Here is a 19,580-nt window from a genome sequence, read left to right as displayed (position 1 = left end):
ATTTAAAAATCATAAGTGATTGTAAAAAACAAACAACCCCCCCCCCCCCCCGGATATCTCGCCCATAAGGAAATGGTGAAGGCCGGGCCCCAGTGGCCCCTGTCCACATAAGGCGACCATGGAGCCAGACAGCACCAGTGCCAGCCCAGCCAGCTTACCTTCGTCCGATCTGCTTCACCCCTGCAGGCCTCTGTTCGAAAGCCCTGCTACAGTGGATTTTCTGAGACTGAAGTTAGGCTGGATTTGTTCCCATTCATATTAATAATTTAGGTGATTAGAAGTTACTAATACTTCTGCTCTACCTAGCTACTTAATACCTCCACTGACACTTTCTGTCCAGATAACATCTGAAATCTTGCATACCTCAGGACCCTTGCGGGCAGCTCTTGCCAACAGATTGGTCTCTACTGGTTAAAAGTCCCTTTAAAGTTGAGTTTCCTCTTAACTGGAACTATTTAAAATCCAGTTTTTCTAAGTGCAGAAGCCCCAAATGCTCTCTTCCAGCTCTGCCATGGGCCGGCCTAGTGGCACTTGGGTGTGCTGCTGCCTAGTTCCAAGTTCCTGCTTGTTATTCTCGTCTACCAGGGATCATATCAATAAATCTGCTTTTCTCATATGCCTGTTTGTGTATGTGACTAGGTGCCCATCCATCTAATACTCTGTGTATGTGCGAACATCGTTAAACTATGTGTCTATGGTCTGGAAATACAGTTGGCAATGTCTGTAGATATTTCAGTTGCAGAGTGGTAATTGGCTGGCTTCAGATCCTGGAAGGTGTTAGTTAGGTGAGGCTGCCTTGCAGCCCTGAAATGGAGGCGTCGTGAAACCCAAGCCGGCCCAGAACAGCCTCACAGTATGATTTGTTATTGCACAGAGCTGGCTGTGCTGTCGGTCAAGCCACATTTCCTGAAACCTAAGAACACCAGGGTGTAATAGTGTTCTCTTATAACCAGCTCCTGTTCCCTGAAACCTCCGTGTGACTCTCCTTGTGGTTTGCAGCCTGTCTCTCTCTCTGTGTGGTCGCTTATGACTTCACTAAAGGTGAAACTTTGAAGTGACAGTGATGGTGGTCGTAGAGGGCGTGATGGTGCTTGTGGGTACTTAAGGCAACTCGCCTCCACTCCTCGCCTCATCGCCCCTCCGACGGGCTTCGTCTCTGACGCTCTCTTGGTGGTTCGTCCAGGCAGCCAAGCCAAAAGCCTTGTTGTCAGTCACTAAGTCCCAATGATTTGTGCTTCCTGTCAGGGGGAAGTGGGGGGTTGTGTCTACGCGGTGGGTTTTTATCTCCTGCTTTTCGTGCCCATCCCTCTTTTCCTGACTTCTCATTCCTAACTCAACATATTATTCAGCTCTGGAGTTTGAATTCTGATTTTCCTACTACATGGACGTTTAGTGTCTGGCTTCTCCTTGCCTTTCCCTCCCTAAAAGCTCTACTTGTCAGTGGCCCTTTTCCCAAGGTGGGTGGGACAAGATTGCTTTTTATTCACATGGAATTTCACTTTCCCCCTTTGTAAGGGTTTGTCACAGAAAAGTTTTCTCTATTTCTGATGTTTATTTCAGTACAGAACAATGATGAAATTGTGAGACGAGTGAAATGGTACTTAATTATCTGTCTGGAAATTCTTAGGCATCTCAAAGGCTCTCTGAGTGAGAAATTACTGGGAATGGTAATTAGGTTCCCAATTCCCAAACTCGCAGGGGGGGCGGCTCCCGCAGGCACCACTTTCCAGCCGGTCTGGCTGGCCCCCTCCTCCCTCCTCTCGCTTCAGCGGCAGCTCCACCCCAGGTAGCTGCTGTTCTGACCCAAGAGCTAGCAGATAGGTAAGAAACTGACTTCTAAGAAAAGGACTTTAGTTTAAAAAAAAAAACAAACTTTCTGACCTGCCTTCTTTGTTAAGGTGTAAGGACTCTCCTGCTTTCAGATAGATCACCGGGGCCCCAGGGGTGTCTATCCTTCTCAGAGCCAAGAAGCGCTGACACTAAAGTGTGGGGACATTTGGCAGAGGCAGAAGTCCCCGGTTGCTTTTGGTGCTGAGCATGTATTCTGGGTGGCAGGGCTTTAATTAATTATTAACCTGCATGTATTAATAAAACCAGGGAAACACAGGCGAGCAGAGCTGCAGATGCTGCCCCCTGGTGGAATGCCTCTGGGTTACTCTGGGAGGAATCACCTTAAGGGAACCCAGGGTGTATCTTTGAGGGGAAGGCTCCTTGGATTCCTACTGGTTGTGGTATAATTGGAACATTTTACTTTGTAAGCTCATTTTGTAATATTATGTGTATAGAGTGGATGGCTGCTTAATTAAGTGCTTGAAAATTTTGATTTGGTCATGTATGCACATGATGTAAGTTTTTTTTTAAAAGTACACAGTGGAAATTTTCTTCTTTCTACCCGGTCCCCCTCCCCAGAGATAGCCACTTTTGCAAGGTTCAATTGTGGCTTTCAAAGGGTAATTTCTGAGTAGTTATGTTTCTATAACTCATATATAACTGTACACATACTAACATATTACTATACAATTGTGTATAATACAATAGTGTACCCAATGGGCAACATGACTAAATATTTTTCAGTAGTTTCCTGTGTTCTTTCCATCTTCTTTTAAACAGAAGAAAATTAGAACCTGGGACTGAGCAGAAGTGGTTCTTGTACAAAGCAACTGCTGTTGGGGAGCATGAGGCATGTGATGAGGAGGAAATGTCTAGTTGTCTGAAACTGTAGCAGTCGACTGCAAAATCTTAAAACCACCGCCGGCCCCACTTGAGGACCTCAGGTGCACAGGATGAGCCAGTCACACCCCCAGCGTGTGGAACAGGGTCTCACTGGTCACATGGCGGGTGGTTACTGGTTTGAGCTGGGTCCCCTAAAGCTTATTTCCTTTTATCCCTAGTTCACTCTCTGTCATAGGCAACCATTCAGGTGTGTATAAAGTGTATCATTTAGGTCCATAAGTATTCTTGCTGCATATCTTGTCTTGTAAATAATTTCAATTTATATAAAGGGAGTATAGCTATCTCATTTTGCTCCTTAATTTTTTCGCTAGGCTCTGAATGTTCCATCTTTGTTGGTAAATGTGCATCTAGTTTGTTGCTACTTATCCTTGCATGGCAGAACTGAGATTCTGAAAACAGTTGAAGCATTGCAGTGACCTTTACCCCAACTTTTTTAATCTTAATTTTTGTTCATTACAAACAGCGCTTCAAAACAAATTTAGGAAACCCTAGAAATCCACCACCTAATATATTAATTTCCTTAACTTTTTCATAGGCAGGCACACCTGGCATAGTTATAACAAAAAGCCATGTATTTTTGTATTATTGTTTTATTCACTTTATTATATCAACATTACTTCATTTTGCTAAGTTGTCTTCATAAATTTCAATTGTTGCAGCTTCACAATCTCTTCTATGAAACAATTTGTAAGTTGTTCACTTTTTAATATCACTGTGATTTAATACCCTCATGCATATAGTGTTCTTGTTGTTTATTTCTTTTCTCTTATATTGTTTAGCTAGAACAGATATGTACTAGGAGATTATGGAGCTAAAGAGAGAAATTATTGTATGGCTTATGATGCAAGTTGCCTCTCACTATATTCCCAGAAATGAATGCATGTGTCAGATTTCGTTTAGAACATCCTTCTTTTATTTTTAGAGTCTTATACTTAGAGCTGTTGCCATAGGAATTGATTTATCAAGTGTCGTGGTGGTCAGCAGAGAAACAAGGAACTCCAGGTTCTCTGTCTCCAAAATGAGTCGCAGAGTGTACCATCTGCCACCTGTATTGTGCGTCCTTTCTGTTCCGCATCCCGCCTGGCACAGGCGCAGCGCTGGTGTAATCACCCATCCTTCCACTGGCGGTGGTCGGGATTGTCAGGGGCCGGTTCATGTGCAGCCCCGCTTCGGTCTGGCCCAAGGAGTGTGAGAACTGTAAACTGTAAAAACGGACACACACATGAAAAAGAAAAGTGCTTGGGCTGCTTCTACTATTTGCTCATTGTCCTTTTCCACTGGAGGACTATTAAAAAGTGGCTTGCTGCTTGTAAAGATTGTGTGCCTGTGAAGAGGAGTAGGAGTGGAGAGTGGGAGACATTTGCAAGAACATACGTTGGATTCTTTTCGTTCTGCTCTTAGTGACGGTGATTGATGGCATCCAGGGAGGCCCCGTTTGTCACTTTCTTGGTACAGCTGGCGGTGGGGGTGAGGGAAATCAATAAGGACCAGGCAAAGGACGAAGGTACAGAAGGAAGGGGCTCTTGACATGGTACTGAAAGTGATATCTCTCACAGTTAAACTTTTCTTTTTAAAAAAATTATTTTATTGTTGTTCAAGTACAGTTGCCTACACTTACCCCCACAACTACCCCCCCCAGCCCTCCCCTGATTCAACCCCCACCTTAGTTTTGTCCATGTGGCCTTTATTGTTGTTCTTGAAAACCCTTCCCCCCATCATCCCCTCCAACCTCCCCTTAAACTTTTCAATAGTGTCTCCTAGTGCTATTACTTCTCTGCTACCTGCTGAGAGCTACTCTTTTTTGATCTTTTAGACTCTAGAAAAATCAGTCTTTATATCTCTTCCTTATTCCCCATCTCCAGGAAAGGGTTACCTTTGAGCACAGGATACCTGTAGTTTCCGGGGAGGAAGAGAAGGAAGAAAATCCATACCGGATGCAGCTTATGCCAATCAGGTTTCTTATGTTTTGAATATGGCCTGGCTCCAGTTATGGCACGCTCTTGGTGTTCTAGAGCATCCAGTAGTTATGGAATTCCTCACTGAATGTTTGGTTAGGAAGCAGGAAAGGGCTATAAAGAGAGAGTTGAGAGTAGGAAGGAGTTGCAGCAAATTAGATAAGTTTACAATGGTTTCATTAAGCTTGTTGCTTTCATTTTCCTGCCTGTGTTGGGGCGGATAGATGTATAAAAGTGCGAGAACAGTGATTATTTTGTGGTTAGATCACGTGCACAGTGTGGATAAACCCAGGAAGGAGAACCTGCTTCATCAAGTCTTCAGTTGTTATTTAGGCCAGAATTTAGGCAGAAGCCTCAGATGGGGGTTGATTTGCCAGGAAACTGCTGCCAACAACTTTCGGTTCACTCTTCTTCACTTTTTCCCTGCACCCCAGCTCCTGGTTATCTTGCAAAACAGAGAGTGCTTTGAACTGCAGTTCAACATTGCAGTCCCGTCCCGCCTGTGGCAAGTTCTAGGAAAGCCAGGTTGGCAGAGCCCAATTTTTGAGTTCAGGTCTCCAGGGCAGTTTGGTCTGCCGGTTGTCCCGCAGGGTGTCCTATGCCCCACAGTGTCCACCCAGAGGACGTTGGACCTTACGTATTCATGTCAGTGTGGCCTTGCTGCTTGGGAGCCTAGTGAAGACAGGGAAGACTGCCTGGGGAGACTGTGTGCTATGTGGTTATGTAATGCCTTTGGAGCATTGCTCTTTAAGCTGCTGCTCTCACCTGCCTAAGTCCTCTTTTGTGAACAGCTATTTTGTGAACACCTGTTGCATGCAGGGGACTTATTAACCAGGTGACTCCACACACGGTATCTGTTTTAATTCTCAAAGCATCTCTGCGAGGTCACTGGTGTTGTAGCCACTGTTCTGAAAGGGAGAGATTGTGGCCCAGATTGATGGTTGTATGCCATGGTAACACCACTAAAAAGTCGCAGAACCAAGTTCAAAGCCAGGTTTTGGGGAGCCCAAAGTCCAGTGCTCAGCTGTGCCCCACAGACACCCCTGAAAGTGAGAGCAGCCTCTTCAGCCAGTCCCAGAGAGGATGTTCACCTTCATCTCATATTAAAGCAGAGGTGCAACTTGCTTTGGGAAAGCAGAGTCTATGAAGATCAGACCTGGCATATTCTAGTTTTTGAGAAGCCTTCACTGTGCGTTTCTGCTTAAGCAGTGAACATTCCTGGGCAGTGAGGGTAAGCCCTGTTTATCACGTTCATCTTGAAGAATTTGTCCAAGCAGAGTGGAGTGTGGGGATATGTGAGCTCTGCAGGCGACAACCTGGGCTGAAATCTCAGCTTACTAGCTGTGTAACCTTGAGTAACTTACTTAATGCTCTGAGCCTCTTTCCTTCCCTATTAAAGGGGAATAATAGCCATCTGTCTCATTGGGTTAGTGTGAGAGTATATTTGTTCATGCAAGAGCCAGGCACCTGCTCAATGCTGAGCAATGTGCTCAGCGAACGTGAACTGCCACGGTGTGTCGTCATTGTCGGTATCGTGGGAGCCCTGTTATAGTGGAAAACTGGCTCATCGGCGTGTATAAATATTAGTGTAACCCCTACTAAATACCAGTCCAGCTTATAACTTGGGTAGGGCAGAAGAGTGTATGGAGTGGCGGCAGGGGGTGGGGTGGCAGGACTGGGTATGACTTGGCTTGGATTAGCTGAGTGGGTGCTACAGACGGCGGGGACAGGAGAAGGCAGGTTTGACCAGTAAAGGGCTGGGCTGGTTGCTGCCCCGTAGAAGTCTGTGTGGCGAAGGATAGCTAAATGAATAGTGGGGAAGGGCCGGTGCCAACAGTGAATTACGTGGGTGACTGGGCGAAGGGCGGCTCTAGGATGTAGCAGTGAGCGGTAACGGCAGGGAGAGCTGTCACGGGAGGTGCCCGTTGGGTGCCAGGCACCGTTCTCGTGCGTTTCTCCCGTAGCCCTCTGGAGCAGTCATCGTCCACTCCCAGATTAGGAAGCCAAAAGCAGACAAGCTATGCCAGCCCCCAAAGGCACACACCCGGCAAGTGGCACAGATTGGGTTCAACCTCAGGTGTCTGGCTCCAGAGTCTGTGCTTTGAGCCCTGTGCCATGTGCCCCTGAAGACAGATGGGGTTCTTGCCCGTAGGGAGTTTTACACTCTCAGTAGGTGAGTCAGTCAAACAAATCAATGTGATATAAGCTGCCAGGCTGTAATCAATGTGGTGAGGGAAATACCGTTGGGTAAGGGGTTTTAGAGGATGGTGGGGATTGATGTTTTAGTTAGTGTATTACTTGCTTGGGCTGCTATAACCAAGTACCATAGACTGAGTGACTTAAACTGTTTCTCATGGTTCTGGAGGCTGGACGTCCAAGATAAGAGTGTTGGTGGGGTTAGTTCCTTCCGAGGCCTCTCCCCTTGGCTAGCCAGATGGTCGCTTCCCCCGGGTCCTCAGCGCTTTTCCCTCTGTGCACAGCCCTGGTGTGTCTGCCTGTCCCAATCCCCAGCGCACCAGTCATTGGATTAGGACCTACCCAAACGGCCTCATTTAGCTCGATCACCTCTGAAACGCCCTCCTTCAAATACAGTCGCATTCTGGGGTCCTGGGGTTAGGACTTCAACAGATGAACTTGGAGGGGGCACAGTTCTGCCCATAACACTCCACCTGTAGACCCCCAAAATGCGTGTCCTTCTCATGTACAAAATGCATGCATCTAACATCCTGGAAGCCCCACAGTCTTAACCCATTCTGAGGTCAACTCTAAATCTCACCTAAATATCATCTAAATCAGGTGCAGGTGAGCCTTGAGGTATTATTCATCCCGAGGCAAAAATTCCTCGGATTCCTTGGAATCTAAGCAAATCCAAACTGTAGCAGGGCAAATTCCATTCGGTTTTAAGACTGGAGAGGAATTTCTTAGATGCTCTGATCTTTGAGCCTAGCAGGGTGGTGGGCCTGCCTTCCAGATGCACCGGGGCTGTATCCTGGCCCACGGAAACCAAGGAGGAGACAAAATATGGGCCTGTGGTGGGAAGGGCAGCCCTGTTAAGCTCTGAATCAGCTTCAGGGTCATATTTTCCCCTTACACAGCCAGATAGCTCTATTGTCCCATCCCATAGAATCCCTGAAATCTGAGGGCACGCCTTCATTTTTACCCATTTTCTGTCCCCTTTAGTTTCCCATACGTTGCCATGTATAATACATTCCCATGTATAATATGCATCCATGTTTTTGGTTCAAACATTCAGGAAAAAAATCTTTCATTTTAATTTTTTAATTCAATTATTTATTTATTTATATTTAGATACTTGTTTTTTGTATGATGAAGGAAGTTTAGTGTTTATTTTTGGACATATTATGGTATAAGAAATTTTATAGAACAAGTAATTATAAAACGTATTCCAGGTACTACCCATGTATAATACACGTCATTATTTTTCCCTCAGAAATTTGGGTTAAAAGGTGCACATTATACATGGCAAAATACGGTATGTTTCTGCTGCTCTAACCCCATATCTGTTCCTGGCTTCTGCTGAGCTGACTGATTAAATCGATGAGTCATATTCTTTATGCAGTGATTGTCCAACTGCACCTTTTGTGTTCCCTCCCTTCTTCTTCTTCTTTTTTTTTTTTTGCAATATTGATAGGTTGAGAATTCTCCAAATCTTCAAGTTCTGGTTCCTTTTTGCTTGACAGTTTTTCCTTCCATTTCTCTGTATGCTCCCACATTTACTATGAGCAGCAAAGAGGACCCAAGGTTTGCTCTTGATTTGTTTCACTTATTTTACGCGCTTATCGGAAACCGCCCTCCTTTACTTTCTAAGCCTTAAAGCCAGGCTGTTGACGTGGTTAGAGGTACCAGAAAAGGCATATCTTCTCAATGTTTTCCTTAATGGGAAATCCTATTGGTTAGCTGTCTCAACTAACATACTTTAAAAAACAAAGTTTATAGTGTTTTCTTTTTGTCTTCTCCTACTTACAACAATCATGACAAACTGGATTAAGTCAAGAACCGTCATTTTTCCTCAAGACTCCACCTGGGCTCAAGTGTTAAGAACAATCAGCAAACAAGCTCTGGCTTTTTGTACCTTGGAAAGAACCAGGAACTTTAGAATACACTGCATTTCACTATTGAAAATAATACGTGCTTGTGATAAAAAATGAAGATCCCCCCCTCTGTTGTACAGTGCACTCCCCGGCATCCCCGCTCCCCTGAGCAGATAAGGCTGACGGGATCCTGGGGACAGTTTTGCCGCGGCCTCCAGGGAATGGGAAAGTTTTACTGTGAGAACTTAATCTAATCCTTTTGATGTTTTACTGTCTATTGGCCCAAAAGGTGACCAGTTACACTGTACATATGAAAATATCTGGTCTTTGTTTTTATTCTTGTGTAAAATATTTCATATGCTGATTTTCAAAACATTTAGGGAGAGAAAGTGACTTGTCACACTTGAAAGTTCATGGAACGGGGCACTGCGTTGAAACAGGACTCTGTGCAGAAAAAACACACTTTCTGGGTTTTGGCCAACAGTTCTACTTTCAGGACATTTCTTCCATGCAGTGCTGCATGGCAGAGACCGAGATTTATAGTTGGTGATTTCCTGAACAACAGCGCAGATAGCAAATGCCTCAGTGAAACGACTTTCATGTGCTCTGCAAGGCACAAAGCGCTTGTCTCGGGATGTTCGTGAGGTGGAGTTTTTTATCTCTTGTAAGACAAAATGGCATTAATTATTTTTCTTTTTGGCCTAAAGCTAAAATTGGAAAATTTTCACCTTTTTCTCCCCTTCATCCTTCTCCCAGCATCCTCCCTCCGCCTCCTCCTTATCCCAGTCTCACTTGGGTCAGACCCTGTACTTTTACTTATGGAAACTACCTCAACTCAAAAAAAAAAAAAAAAAAAAACTGATGGGAGACTGCTTAAATGATAAAAAAAGAAATTCCTTTTACTTCCATTTTGTTTCTCTGTGTCTGATAAGTGGTCCAAATTTTCCTTGCAGAGAGAAGAGAAAATAAGCAATACTAATAGGAAAGTGGCCCCTCTAACTTTTAAGATGCTCATAAGAAATGGCTTTGCCTTTTGCTTTGGGGTGAGACCGTCAGTTACTGGTGTTGTGGTCAGTAGGAGCAATCAATAGGAGGGGCAGGGAAGAAGCAGTAAGAGCAAGTTCAGCAGGAGGACCCCCGGCCAATTCTGGTTTTCATTTCTGTGGACTTTTAGGTCAAGTCTGAAGACAGGTTTTGTATGAATATGAAGTCTTTCTAGCTTGATTTTATGTATTCATGCTTTCCGTACTATCATACAGAAATCACGGACACGCAGACCATTGGGGTAGCCATATTTGCAGTCCATTGTTTTCAGTGAGGGCACCAAGACAGCTCAATAGGATAAAGTGTAGTCTTTTTACCAAATGGTGCTGGGACAGCTGGATATCTGCATGCAGAAAATTAAGTTTGACCCTTACCTCTCACTGTACACAGAAAATAACTGAAAATAGATTGAAGGCTTAAATATAAGGCTTAAGCTCTTATATTTAGGAGCTTAACTCTAAAACTCTTTGAAGAAAACATAGGCAAATATTTGTGACCTTCAGTTATGCAATAGTTTTTTAATACGACCCCAAGAGTACAAACACCAAGCCAATAGGTAAATAGGACTTTGTCAAACATTTTTGTGCCTCAAAAGACGCCATCAAGAAATTGATAAGCCAACACACATAATGGAGATGTATTTTCAAATCATATATCTGATAAGGGACTTGCATATTGAGTATATAAAGACCTCTTATAACTCAATTATAAAAATATAACCCACCTGAAACATGAGCAATGGACTTGAATATACATTACTCTTTGGAAGATATGCAAAAGGGCCATATGCACATGAAAAGATACCCGGTATCGTTAGCCATCGGGAAATGAAAATCAAAACCCTAATGAGTTATCACTTTGCATCTACTAGGACGTCTGTACTCAGAAAGACAGCTTTTTGTTGGCAAAGAGGTGGGGAAATTAGAATCCTCATACAGTACTGGTAGGAATATAAAATATTGCAGCTGCATTGGAAAACAGTCTGGAAGTTCCTAAAAAGATTAAACATTCTACTTCTAGGTATATACCCAGGAGAAATGGGAACATATGTCCATGCGCAAACCTCTATATTAATGTTTTAGCAATGTCACTCATACTAGCCAAAAAGTGGAAAAACCCGGATGCTGATAAACTATAAATAGATAAATAAAATGGGATATGTCCTTACAGTGGAATATTGTTCAGCAAAAAAGGAATGCAGTACTGATACATCCTACAGATGAACCTTGAAAGCAGTAAGTAAAAGGAGCTAGTCACAAAAGGCCACATATTGAATGTTTCCATCTATATGAATTATCCAGAATAGGCACTTCATAGAAAGAAAGTAGGTTTGGTAGACTGGGAATCTGGGGGTAAATGGGGAATGACCGCTAATGAGTAAAGGGTTTCTTTTTGGAGTGATGAAAATGTTCTAAAATTGGTAATGGTCTCACAGCCCTGTGAATGTGCTAAAAAATTATTGCATTGTACACCTTAAATGGGTGAATGTATGGTGTGTGGATTATTTCTCAGTAAAATTATTAATAAACAAAATCATATTATCTAATTACAATGTCATTGAATTCCATTGTAATTTTGGACTCATGGACTGAAACAAGGGACCCATTTCCAGGACATCTGGTGATTACAGAGCCAGACCTCCTGAGCATCAGGCCAGTTGTCTCTACATGGTGATTGTTGGAGGAAGTTTGACCCCAACAGATAATAAAAATCACACTTAGAGTTTTAATTGGTTTGGCCAGATAATGCTAGTTTGTGTAAGAGATAAGCTACTGACGTTGAGGTTGGCAGTAGAAGTTTAACTCTTTCCTATGTGACCTTATTGAGAAGACTCTCTGTGACCCAGCCTTGGCTCGCAGGAGCTCTTACAGAGGTGGCCTTATCTGGACAGGCTGTAAGCTTCCCGGACCTGACTGCTGCTTGCAACCGCACCCACGGAGCAGCTCAGGCCATTTACTCTTTATTATTATTACTGATTTTTTTTAAGGCGAGAGAGGAAAAAGAACCATCAATTGTTGTTCCACTTATTTATGCATGCATTGGTTGCTTCCTGTATGTGTCCTGACGGGAGATTGAACCCACACCCTGGTATATTGGGACGATGCCCCAGGAGTGTCCAACCTGCAGCCTGCAGCTGTAGGTGGCCCAGGATGGCTATGGATGCAGCCCAACACAAAATCATAAACTTACTTAAAACATTGTAAGATTATTTTTGATTATATGTCACAATGTATTTAATGTGTGGCCCAAGACAACTCTTCTTCTTCCGGTGTGGCCCAGAGACACCAAATGGTTGGACACCCCTAACCGAGCTACCTGGTCAGGGCATTTACTCTTGTGGGGTAGATGACAGACAAGTCTGCAAATGGTGACCCTAACAATACCTGTTTCATATGCGGTGGTCTTGAGGATTAAGTGGTAATCCCCACAAAATATTAAATCCAGGTTCTAGCACAAAATAATGCTTAATAAATACTAGTTATCATTGATGAGAATAGCATCATGTTTGACTTGGAAGGCAGGGAAACGAATATATCTCCACTGATGCCTCGAGTTGCACAGATGCTGCATTTAAAGTCTTTGGCCGTGCCCTACAAGATTTTAAGTGTGAGGCTTGGAGCATTTTGCCTAAGCAGGCAGAATCTTTCATTTAATAGCAATTTACTGGGTACCCACTACATATAAACATGTTGGCAGGCACAAGGGATTATGAAGAGGAAGAAGAGGTGGCTGGTGCCTTCGAGCAGTTGGTACCATCATAAGCACTAGCAATGGCTAGACTTTAAGTGGGCTGCAGCTAACCTGAGTTTTGGTGTCATTAGTGTTCTAAGTCAAGTGCACATGTATTCTGATACAGACAAAAGTAAATGGGAGTGCCTTTTTTTAACAAGCCCAAGTCTAAAGTTTCACACTTCACACTTGTTGGTATTTTAGCTTCCAGACCCCAGCTCCCAGGTGAGAGCGTCTCTCCCCCCACTCCTGGCTGCCGTTGTCGGTCTCTCTCCCCGCCCCCAACATGTACCGCAGGTACAGGACTGTTGTAAAGCAATGATACAGTGCTGTGTGAGAAACAATTTGCTAAATTTTTTTGCTAATTTTTAACATAATTATTTGGAAATAGATTGCGTTTTAATGTGAAATAGCATAACTAATGCTACCGTTTGTCGTTTAGTTAGACTAGAAACCCAGTCTACTGTAATGGCTTTTAACTTGGCCACATTTTTATTAAAACGGCAACAATATTGATTTCATAATTATTTTTCAATTTAGCAGTCTGTGGTGCTCATACGTCAGTTTACCTCAGACAAGGCTCATGTGAACCAAACGTCCCTTATTTACCTTGGATAGGGAACGTGAAAGCCAAGTCCATCGTCTCCTTGTACCTGGTCCTGTTTTCCAGTCTCACGGGCCTGCTAGAATGTTAGAGCGGGGGCATCATCCCACCGTCCCCACTCTCCCCGCTTCAGCAGAGGAGAAAATGGGCCCAGACAGGCGAGGGAATATGTTTGGGGTCTTGCAGTGGACTGAGACCCTGGTACAGAGAGCTCCCTTTACACCAGGCCCCTGAACCTGGCTGGTGATATTTCTCTTTTCTCCTACCCTGTTTTCTAAGCTGTCACCAACTCCTGTTACTGTCTCCTTGAAATGTTTCCTGGTTTCCTCCCTTCCCATTTCTTCCTGTCTAATCTTGTCCCTCAGTTTCTCACAGCGGGAAAAGCCTGACAGAGTGCTTTGTCTCTGGGACATCCATCATACAAGATTAATTTTCTCTAATTGCCACTGTCAGCATGTCACTCCTCTGTTTTGAAGCTTCAGGAGCTCCCTGCTTCCTGTGGCAGCAAATATCAACACTGCGTTCTTGTGCTCGGTCCTCCAGAGCCCGACTCCCCTGTCTGTGCTCAGGTGCATTTCATTTCTCCTCCTGAGCCCCAAAGGCCCAGGTCTGCTGTGGGTTTTCTCCATGAGTCAGCCATGTGTCATTTATGCCATAGGCCTGTCCAGCTCCCTGGCTCTAGCATTCCTCCTGCCTTTCCGGATACTCATTTTTCTAGACCAAACCCTGGCCCCACCACCTTTTTAATGTTTTCACAGTTATTCCAGTGATAACCCTCCCCCCGTGTCCCCCAACTTTTTCCTCTTATGCACTAACACGTAGCATTGGGCGCAATAGCTTCTTGTACATGGTTCTTGGGTTTTTCTTGCAATTGCATTGCTTTCTCATTTAATGCTCTTTGAAGGCAGGCTTCTGTTTATATTTGTCTCACATATTCCATGCTTTACAGTGCCTAATAAGTGGTCAGTAAATACTTCTTGCCTGCTAGGGGCTCTTTGAGCTTTAAAGGATGCTGTCCAGAGCTACAGGCAGTTCAGACATTTTTACAGTGCTCGCTGCTTGGATCGGGATCAGTTGTTAATATTGCAGAACAGTGCTCCAGTGTCTGCCAAATGTTGATAGGATCAGCCGCTGGTGTGTTAATGATCCTCTGGGGGTACTAGCCGTGGAGGTATTGTGCTCACACTAACAGTTTATGGCTTGTTTGTGGGTAGGTTGCGGGGAGGTGGGGAGCTCCCCCACCGAGAGCCTGCGCACCTGCCTCTTGGACCTGATAGCAGGGAATGTTTCCTTGAGCGTGGGTAGGAATGGCGTTATCCTCATAACTCGGCAGATTCTCGGCACGCCAGTGCGAGGTGGGAACTGGCCTGGCTCCCCTCCCACGGTGTGTCCTTGAGCCACTAACGACTTTGGTGCTCTCTTTTCTATAATACTGGCACCACGTCCTCAGATTTAATCTGATCTTGTGCTGACATATTTTTTCAGAACCCGGTAAATCCTCTACCTTCCCGAAAAGGTAGGCATGTGTAGTAAGTGCCTGATGTCGGAAAAAGGAACATGTATTATTTAAAGAAGACCATCTCCGCTTTCTGCATTTTGGTGTTCCTTTGCACGCCCTCCTACCTGTCCTGAGAGTCACTCCTGGACGGGGGCAATTGCAGGCTTTATAGCACCTTGAATTATGCTCTCCCCTCAGCACAGCCCCTGCAAGGATCTCCTCCACACAGGGCTCGTAAACCCGAATTACTTTATTCTGTCCTGTCAGCAGGACTAACTCCACCCGTACAAAATGGTTTGGCTCTTTTCCTCTTTGGTACAAAAGAGAATTGACAGAGACTTGAAGCTGACAAGCCCTGGCACAGTAGTGAATTCAGGGCCGCTGGCCCTGTGCCCCTTGTTCAGCTTGTGTCCTGAATCCTTGTCCCACCCAGAAAGTCCTCCCTTTCCATCTGTGACACCAGTCCTGCTCCCTTAGTTCCTGCCTCCATCACATGTCTGCAATACTGCATGTCTTCACTTCCAGAAAGTCACCCAGCTGGGGTCACTTAAATGATTTTTGTTCTTTTTTTTTTATCCCGTTAGGTGGATGGAAGTCTGCTTAGTGGAAGAATTGCCGCCGACCACTGAGCTGGAAGAAGGGCTCCGGAACGGAGTTTACCTTGCAAAGTTAGCCAAGTTCTTTGCCCCGAAAATGGTGTCGGAGAAAAAGATCTATGATGTGGAACAAACACGTTATAAGGTAACTGAGATCTAATTGGGTTTGTCTTCCAGCTAGAAGTGAAAATTCAGTATTTTATTTCCTTTCCCTTCTTTTAGTGTTTCTATAAGAATTTTGAGGGGGGTGGGATGTATGTCCTTGGTCTTTGAAGCCTGTTAATAACCATTCCTGAGGCAGCAGCAATTTTAAAAGCAAAGCGTTTGTATTTCCAGGCTGCGGCCGAGGGACCTGTGATTTGTGGGGCTCCCCCCATCACTCCTTCATGGAGGTCATTTTTATTAGCACCAGTAAATGTAGTGTGTGGGCACTCTGCCCCCCTTTTCTTCACCACCACACAGTTTTACTACTCCCCTTACTCTCATCAAGGAATTAAATACCCAGCTGGGATTTGAACTTGTAGCCCCAAAGAGTTAGGACCAATGTGATAAAATGAATAGTAATGTTGAATAGTCAGGTAGGAATTCCTTTCCATTTGGTACTTAAAACAAAATACGATTAACCTTTTTATATGCAACCAGTTTTAAGAATTATTTCACAGCTAATTTGAGAAGGCGTGTGGGAGAGAACACAAGACTGAAGTAAACGCCAATCTTACATCAATTAAAAAATTCTGACATTTTAGAGAACGTGTCTAAGTATTTACAGGTGAAGTAATATATCCAGGATTTGCTTCAAAATAATTGGGAGGCGCTTGGATAGACGATCCGAGACTGGCCCTGAGTCAGTCCATAATTGTTGTGTTGGGTGATGGGGGCGTAGTTTCCTTACACTGCCCTGGCTACACTTTTATGCTCAAAATGTTTCATTACACAGCGAAGGAAGAAAAGAAAAACACTGGCCCTTCGTTAGATTGTGTCTTTAAAAGGGGACTTTAAAATATGTGATGTTTCTCCTGGAATATGGGATCTCTTGTCCACTTCAGATCAGGGTTTATAAACCTTCTTTGAAACTTGACTCTTTATTTTCTTAGTAAGTTCTTTCTATTGGTATTTTTCATTTGTAGATTTTCAAGTATCCTTCAAAGTTGTTTCTCTTACAGTCACAAGGACAACATTAAATCTAGTTGAAAGTGGCATGAGTTCCCTTTTATTGCAGGATTCACAGCACCCTTCAATTTTTATTGAGACAAAACTTATTTTAAAAATATGTGTGTTGAATTCAGAGCAAATGTTTGAATAATCATGTAAACAGCAGACAAGAAGAACTGACAAATCTTTTATGACAAGTCTGTTTTCATGATCTAGTCTAAAAGGTAACTGAGCAAAAGCTTCTGCCTTGAATAGTGTTATGAACAAGGGTTTGCATTCATTAAATAAGTTTGAGCTTATGAAGTCTTATGTCTCACCCTAGATTTTTCAGCTGATTATAGCCTTGCACAAGACTTTAATGAAACAATGACTCAGCCCATCAAAATTAGTTTTTTAATTTTGAAAAATATTTTTAAGGTTCAGAAAAGCACAGAAAAAAATTATTTGTATATCCACATCACAAAATAAATTAATATATGTCCACATTTTAGAGCGCGATTTTTCTTTTTTTTTCTGCAATGGTTGCTACCAAGATCTAGGCCTATTAGTACAATACCAACAGCCAGGGAGATGTGATGACAGAGTTAAGCTCCAGGCCACTCTGAAAGGGAATTGTGGGTATTTTGTGTTGACACCATGGATGGTGAGAGTTGGGGAAGAAGGACAGACCTTCAATGGTGCTGAGCCCCCAAGCAGAGAGTAGTCTAACTCTTTCCTCCCCTGGGACCTCAGGCACCTTGACTGTAGGCGTCTCTTTCCAGTTCAGTTGTGGAGTCCCCCCTGGCAACTGAAACAGGTACTGTTTCCCACTGACCTTAGAGATCCTACTATTTTGAATAAAGGACAACTTGTCTTTGGGATAGAGATGGGAAGTGTTTCCGATCTTTTGTTATAATATACCTGTGGGGCCCGGGCAGGTGAGTCATCCCTAAGTTGAACTTGGTGAGAAAGGGAAGTGCTGTGCTTTGCCATCCCCGCCCCATCAGGCCCTGGGAAGGCTGGGGTGCCCAGAAGAAGAGCTGCCAGCAGAGGGGTGGAAAGAAAGGGAGTAGCAGAAGGAGGGGGTTGATGCCAGCTGTGACGTGGGAGAAAACACAGGACAAATGGAAACTACTCCTCTGTTAAATCACTGGAGAAAAGGCATGTTTCTTTTTTTTTCCTTTTATTAAATTCCTGAAAGTGCTTAATGTCCCTGAATGGGAATGTTTCATGATTTGCCATGTAACCATAAAATTTTTATTTTAAGACCATTTAATTTCTTTTACAAAAATGAAAGGAAACAAATATTGGTGCACAGGAGACTTAATTAATGCCCTGTTCTTGTGTTCTTCAGGACTAAAGCCTATCACGTGGTCTTTTCCCAGCAACACTAAATCCTGGGGCTGTGGCAAAGATGTGGAAACCCGAGGGAACGCTCAATAACCCGGGCCCACCCTTGACATGCCATCTGGAAACCATGAGTTCAGCGAGCAGGGCAGTGAACTCACGAGGGCTCTCGCTGCAGGATCTGCCGAGACTGCAGCCACAAAACATGACCCGCCTGCTAGGCAGTGTGCCCCCAAGCACGATCTCCGTCCCCGAGCTCTGACGTCCTTAGTTTGGGCACTGACGCCTTTGAGTGAAGCAGATGGAGCTTTCATGGTACCCCATGCTCTCTGCCAGCTTATATCCCAGCCTATAGGCCCCTTTTAATTTAGGATTAGAAGGATGTCCTAGGTCTTTGAGTTAAACCTTCCAATGATGAGTATTTCTCTGTCCATCTCCACTCCCACTCCAGTCTGAGTTATGTGACCATGCCAAGTTTGCAGTGACCCCTGACACTGTCCGTCTTGGATACACCATGGTATACTGTGATGATTGTCTTGTCACGAAGGCAAAAACTTTCTGTGTCTTCTCTACCATATCCTCGGTGAATAGCACAGGGTCTGGCCATGGTGGAGAAATAGCTGTTGGGTGAAAAATGAATGACAGTAGTTTCAAGTAACCAAAGGACCCCATTTCTTTTCTTGTCTTCTATTCTTTGTTTGATACTTAATCAAGGTACTTCAAGTTTGACACCTTACCTTTAAGTGTGATGCTCACACCTCCTGCAGAACCACCTGATGGGTGTGTATAAAAACGTGGACTCCTAGACCCCAACCCATGCTACTGAGTCAGGCAGAATCTCTTGACCAGAGATGCAGGAAATGCATTCTTAATAATCATCCCAGGTGATTCTTTTCTTATGTACTACTAAGGTTTGAGAACCAGTGCTCTGTGGTAGATAAACATGAATATAATACATTTCAATAAAGTTATAGGGAAAGAAGATATAATTGTACTATGATAGAAATATATATAGGGTAGACTCATCCAACCATATAATATGTATCAACACCTGCTGTGTGCCAGGCACTCCAGACAGAGTAGTGAGCAAGGTGGACATGGCTTCATGGCACTTACAGCTGGACAGACAGACTGGGAGTGAGTGTACATTGTGAATCATGTGAGTGTGAAGGAAGAAATTGACAGATAGGAACCAACAGAAGATGTGCTTCTCTGAGGAGCCGTTTTCCTCAGGCTGGAAGAATGAGAAGAAAATCACCCATGGGCAGAGTTCAGGGGAGGGAGTGGGGAGAACACTTCCAGAGAAAGGGCCCCATGTGCGAAAAGCTCCTCAAGGAAGAAGAGAGCTTGGCCAAACTGAGTGTCTGCGAGGCTGCACAGAGGGACGGTGATGAGAAATAGATCAGGAGGGAAGCAGAGACAGATCAGGAAGTCACACGTGGAGGATCTATGACTTCATCCTAAGTGCAGGGCTGGGGGGAGGGAGGAAGCCTTTGAAATGTTAAGCAGAGGCATCCTGGTGCAGTGTGTGTTTTAGAAAGATCTGTCTGCTGCTCTGTGTGGTTCAGAATAAATTGGAGGGAGGGGGAGGGTGGAGGCATAGCCTAGTAAGGGGGATTATTTGGTCCTGGTGACAGTGGCCTACACAGCCAAGAAGTACATGGATTCAAGAGGGAAAATAAAGGGTGAATCCTGGAAAGCGATCGGAAGTAGGTGGAGGGCAGTGAAGAGAAGACAACTGCGTGGACAGTGGGAGACAGCCCAAGAGAGAGAGGTCAGTCCTAAAGGGGGTGGGTGGGGTGGTGAAGAAGCCAGAAATGTTTCTGTGGTAAAGGCTTGAAAGAAGAGTGTTCCCAAGCAGACTAGCCAGGCAAGGGGAAGAAAAGGGGG

At 44.2% G+C, this 19,580-nt stretch overlaps 1 protein-coding gene across 2 annotated transcripts in view; it reads left to right on the top strand.

Moving 5' to 3' along the window:
- IQGAP2 (IQ motif containing GTPase activating protein 2) overlaps positions 1-19,580 on the top strand; it is a 263,135-nt gene that overhangs the window by 118,420 nt on the left and 125,135 nt on the right. For both annotated transcript variants that reach the window (XM_024563618.3, XM_045197804.3), the window contains exon 3: positions 15,201-15,357. In XM_024563618.3, the coding sequence (XP_024419386.2) occupies positions 15,201-15,357 (157 nt within the window). The remainder of the gene's footprint in view (positions 1-15,200; positions 15,358-19,580) is intronic.

Source organism: Desmodus rotundus, chromosome 1, assembly GCF_022682495.2.
Source record: "Desmodus rotundus isolate HL8 chromosome 1, HLdesRot8A.1, whole genome shotgun sequence".
NCBI classification, from domain to species: domain Eukaryota; kingdom Metazoa; phylum Chordata; class Mammalia; order Chiroptera; family Phyllostomidae; genus Desmodus; species Desmodus rotundus.
This window is presented reverse-complemented; position numbering and strand designations above follow the sequence as displayed.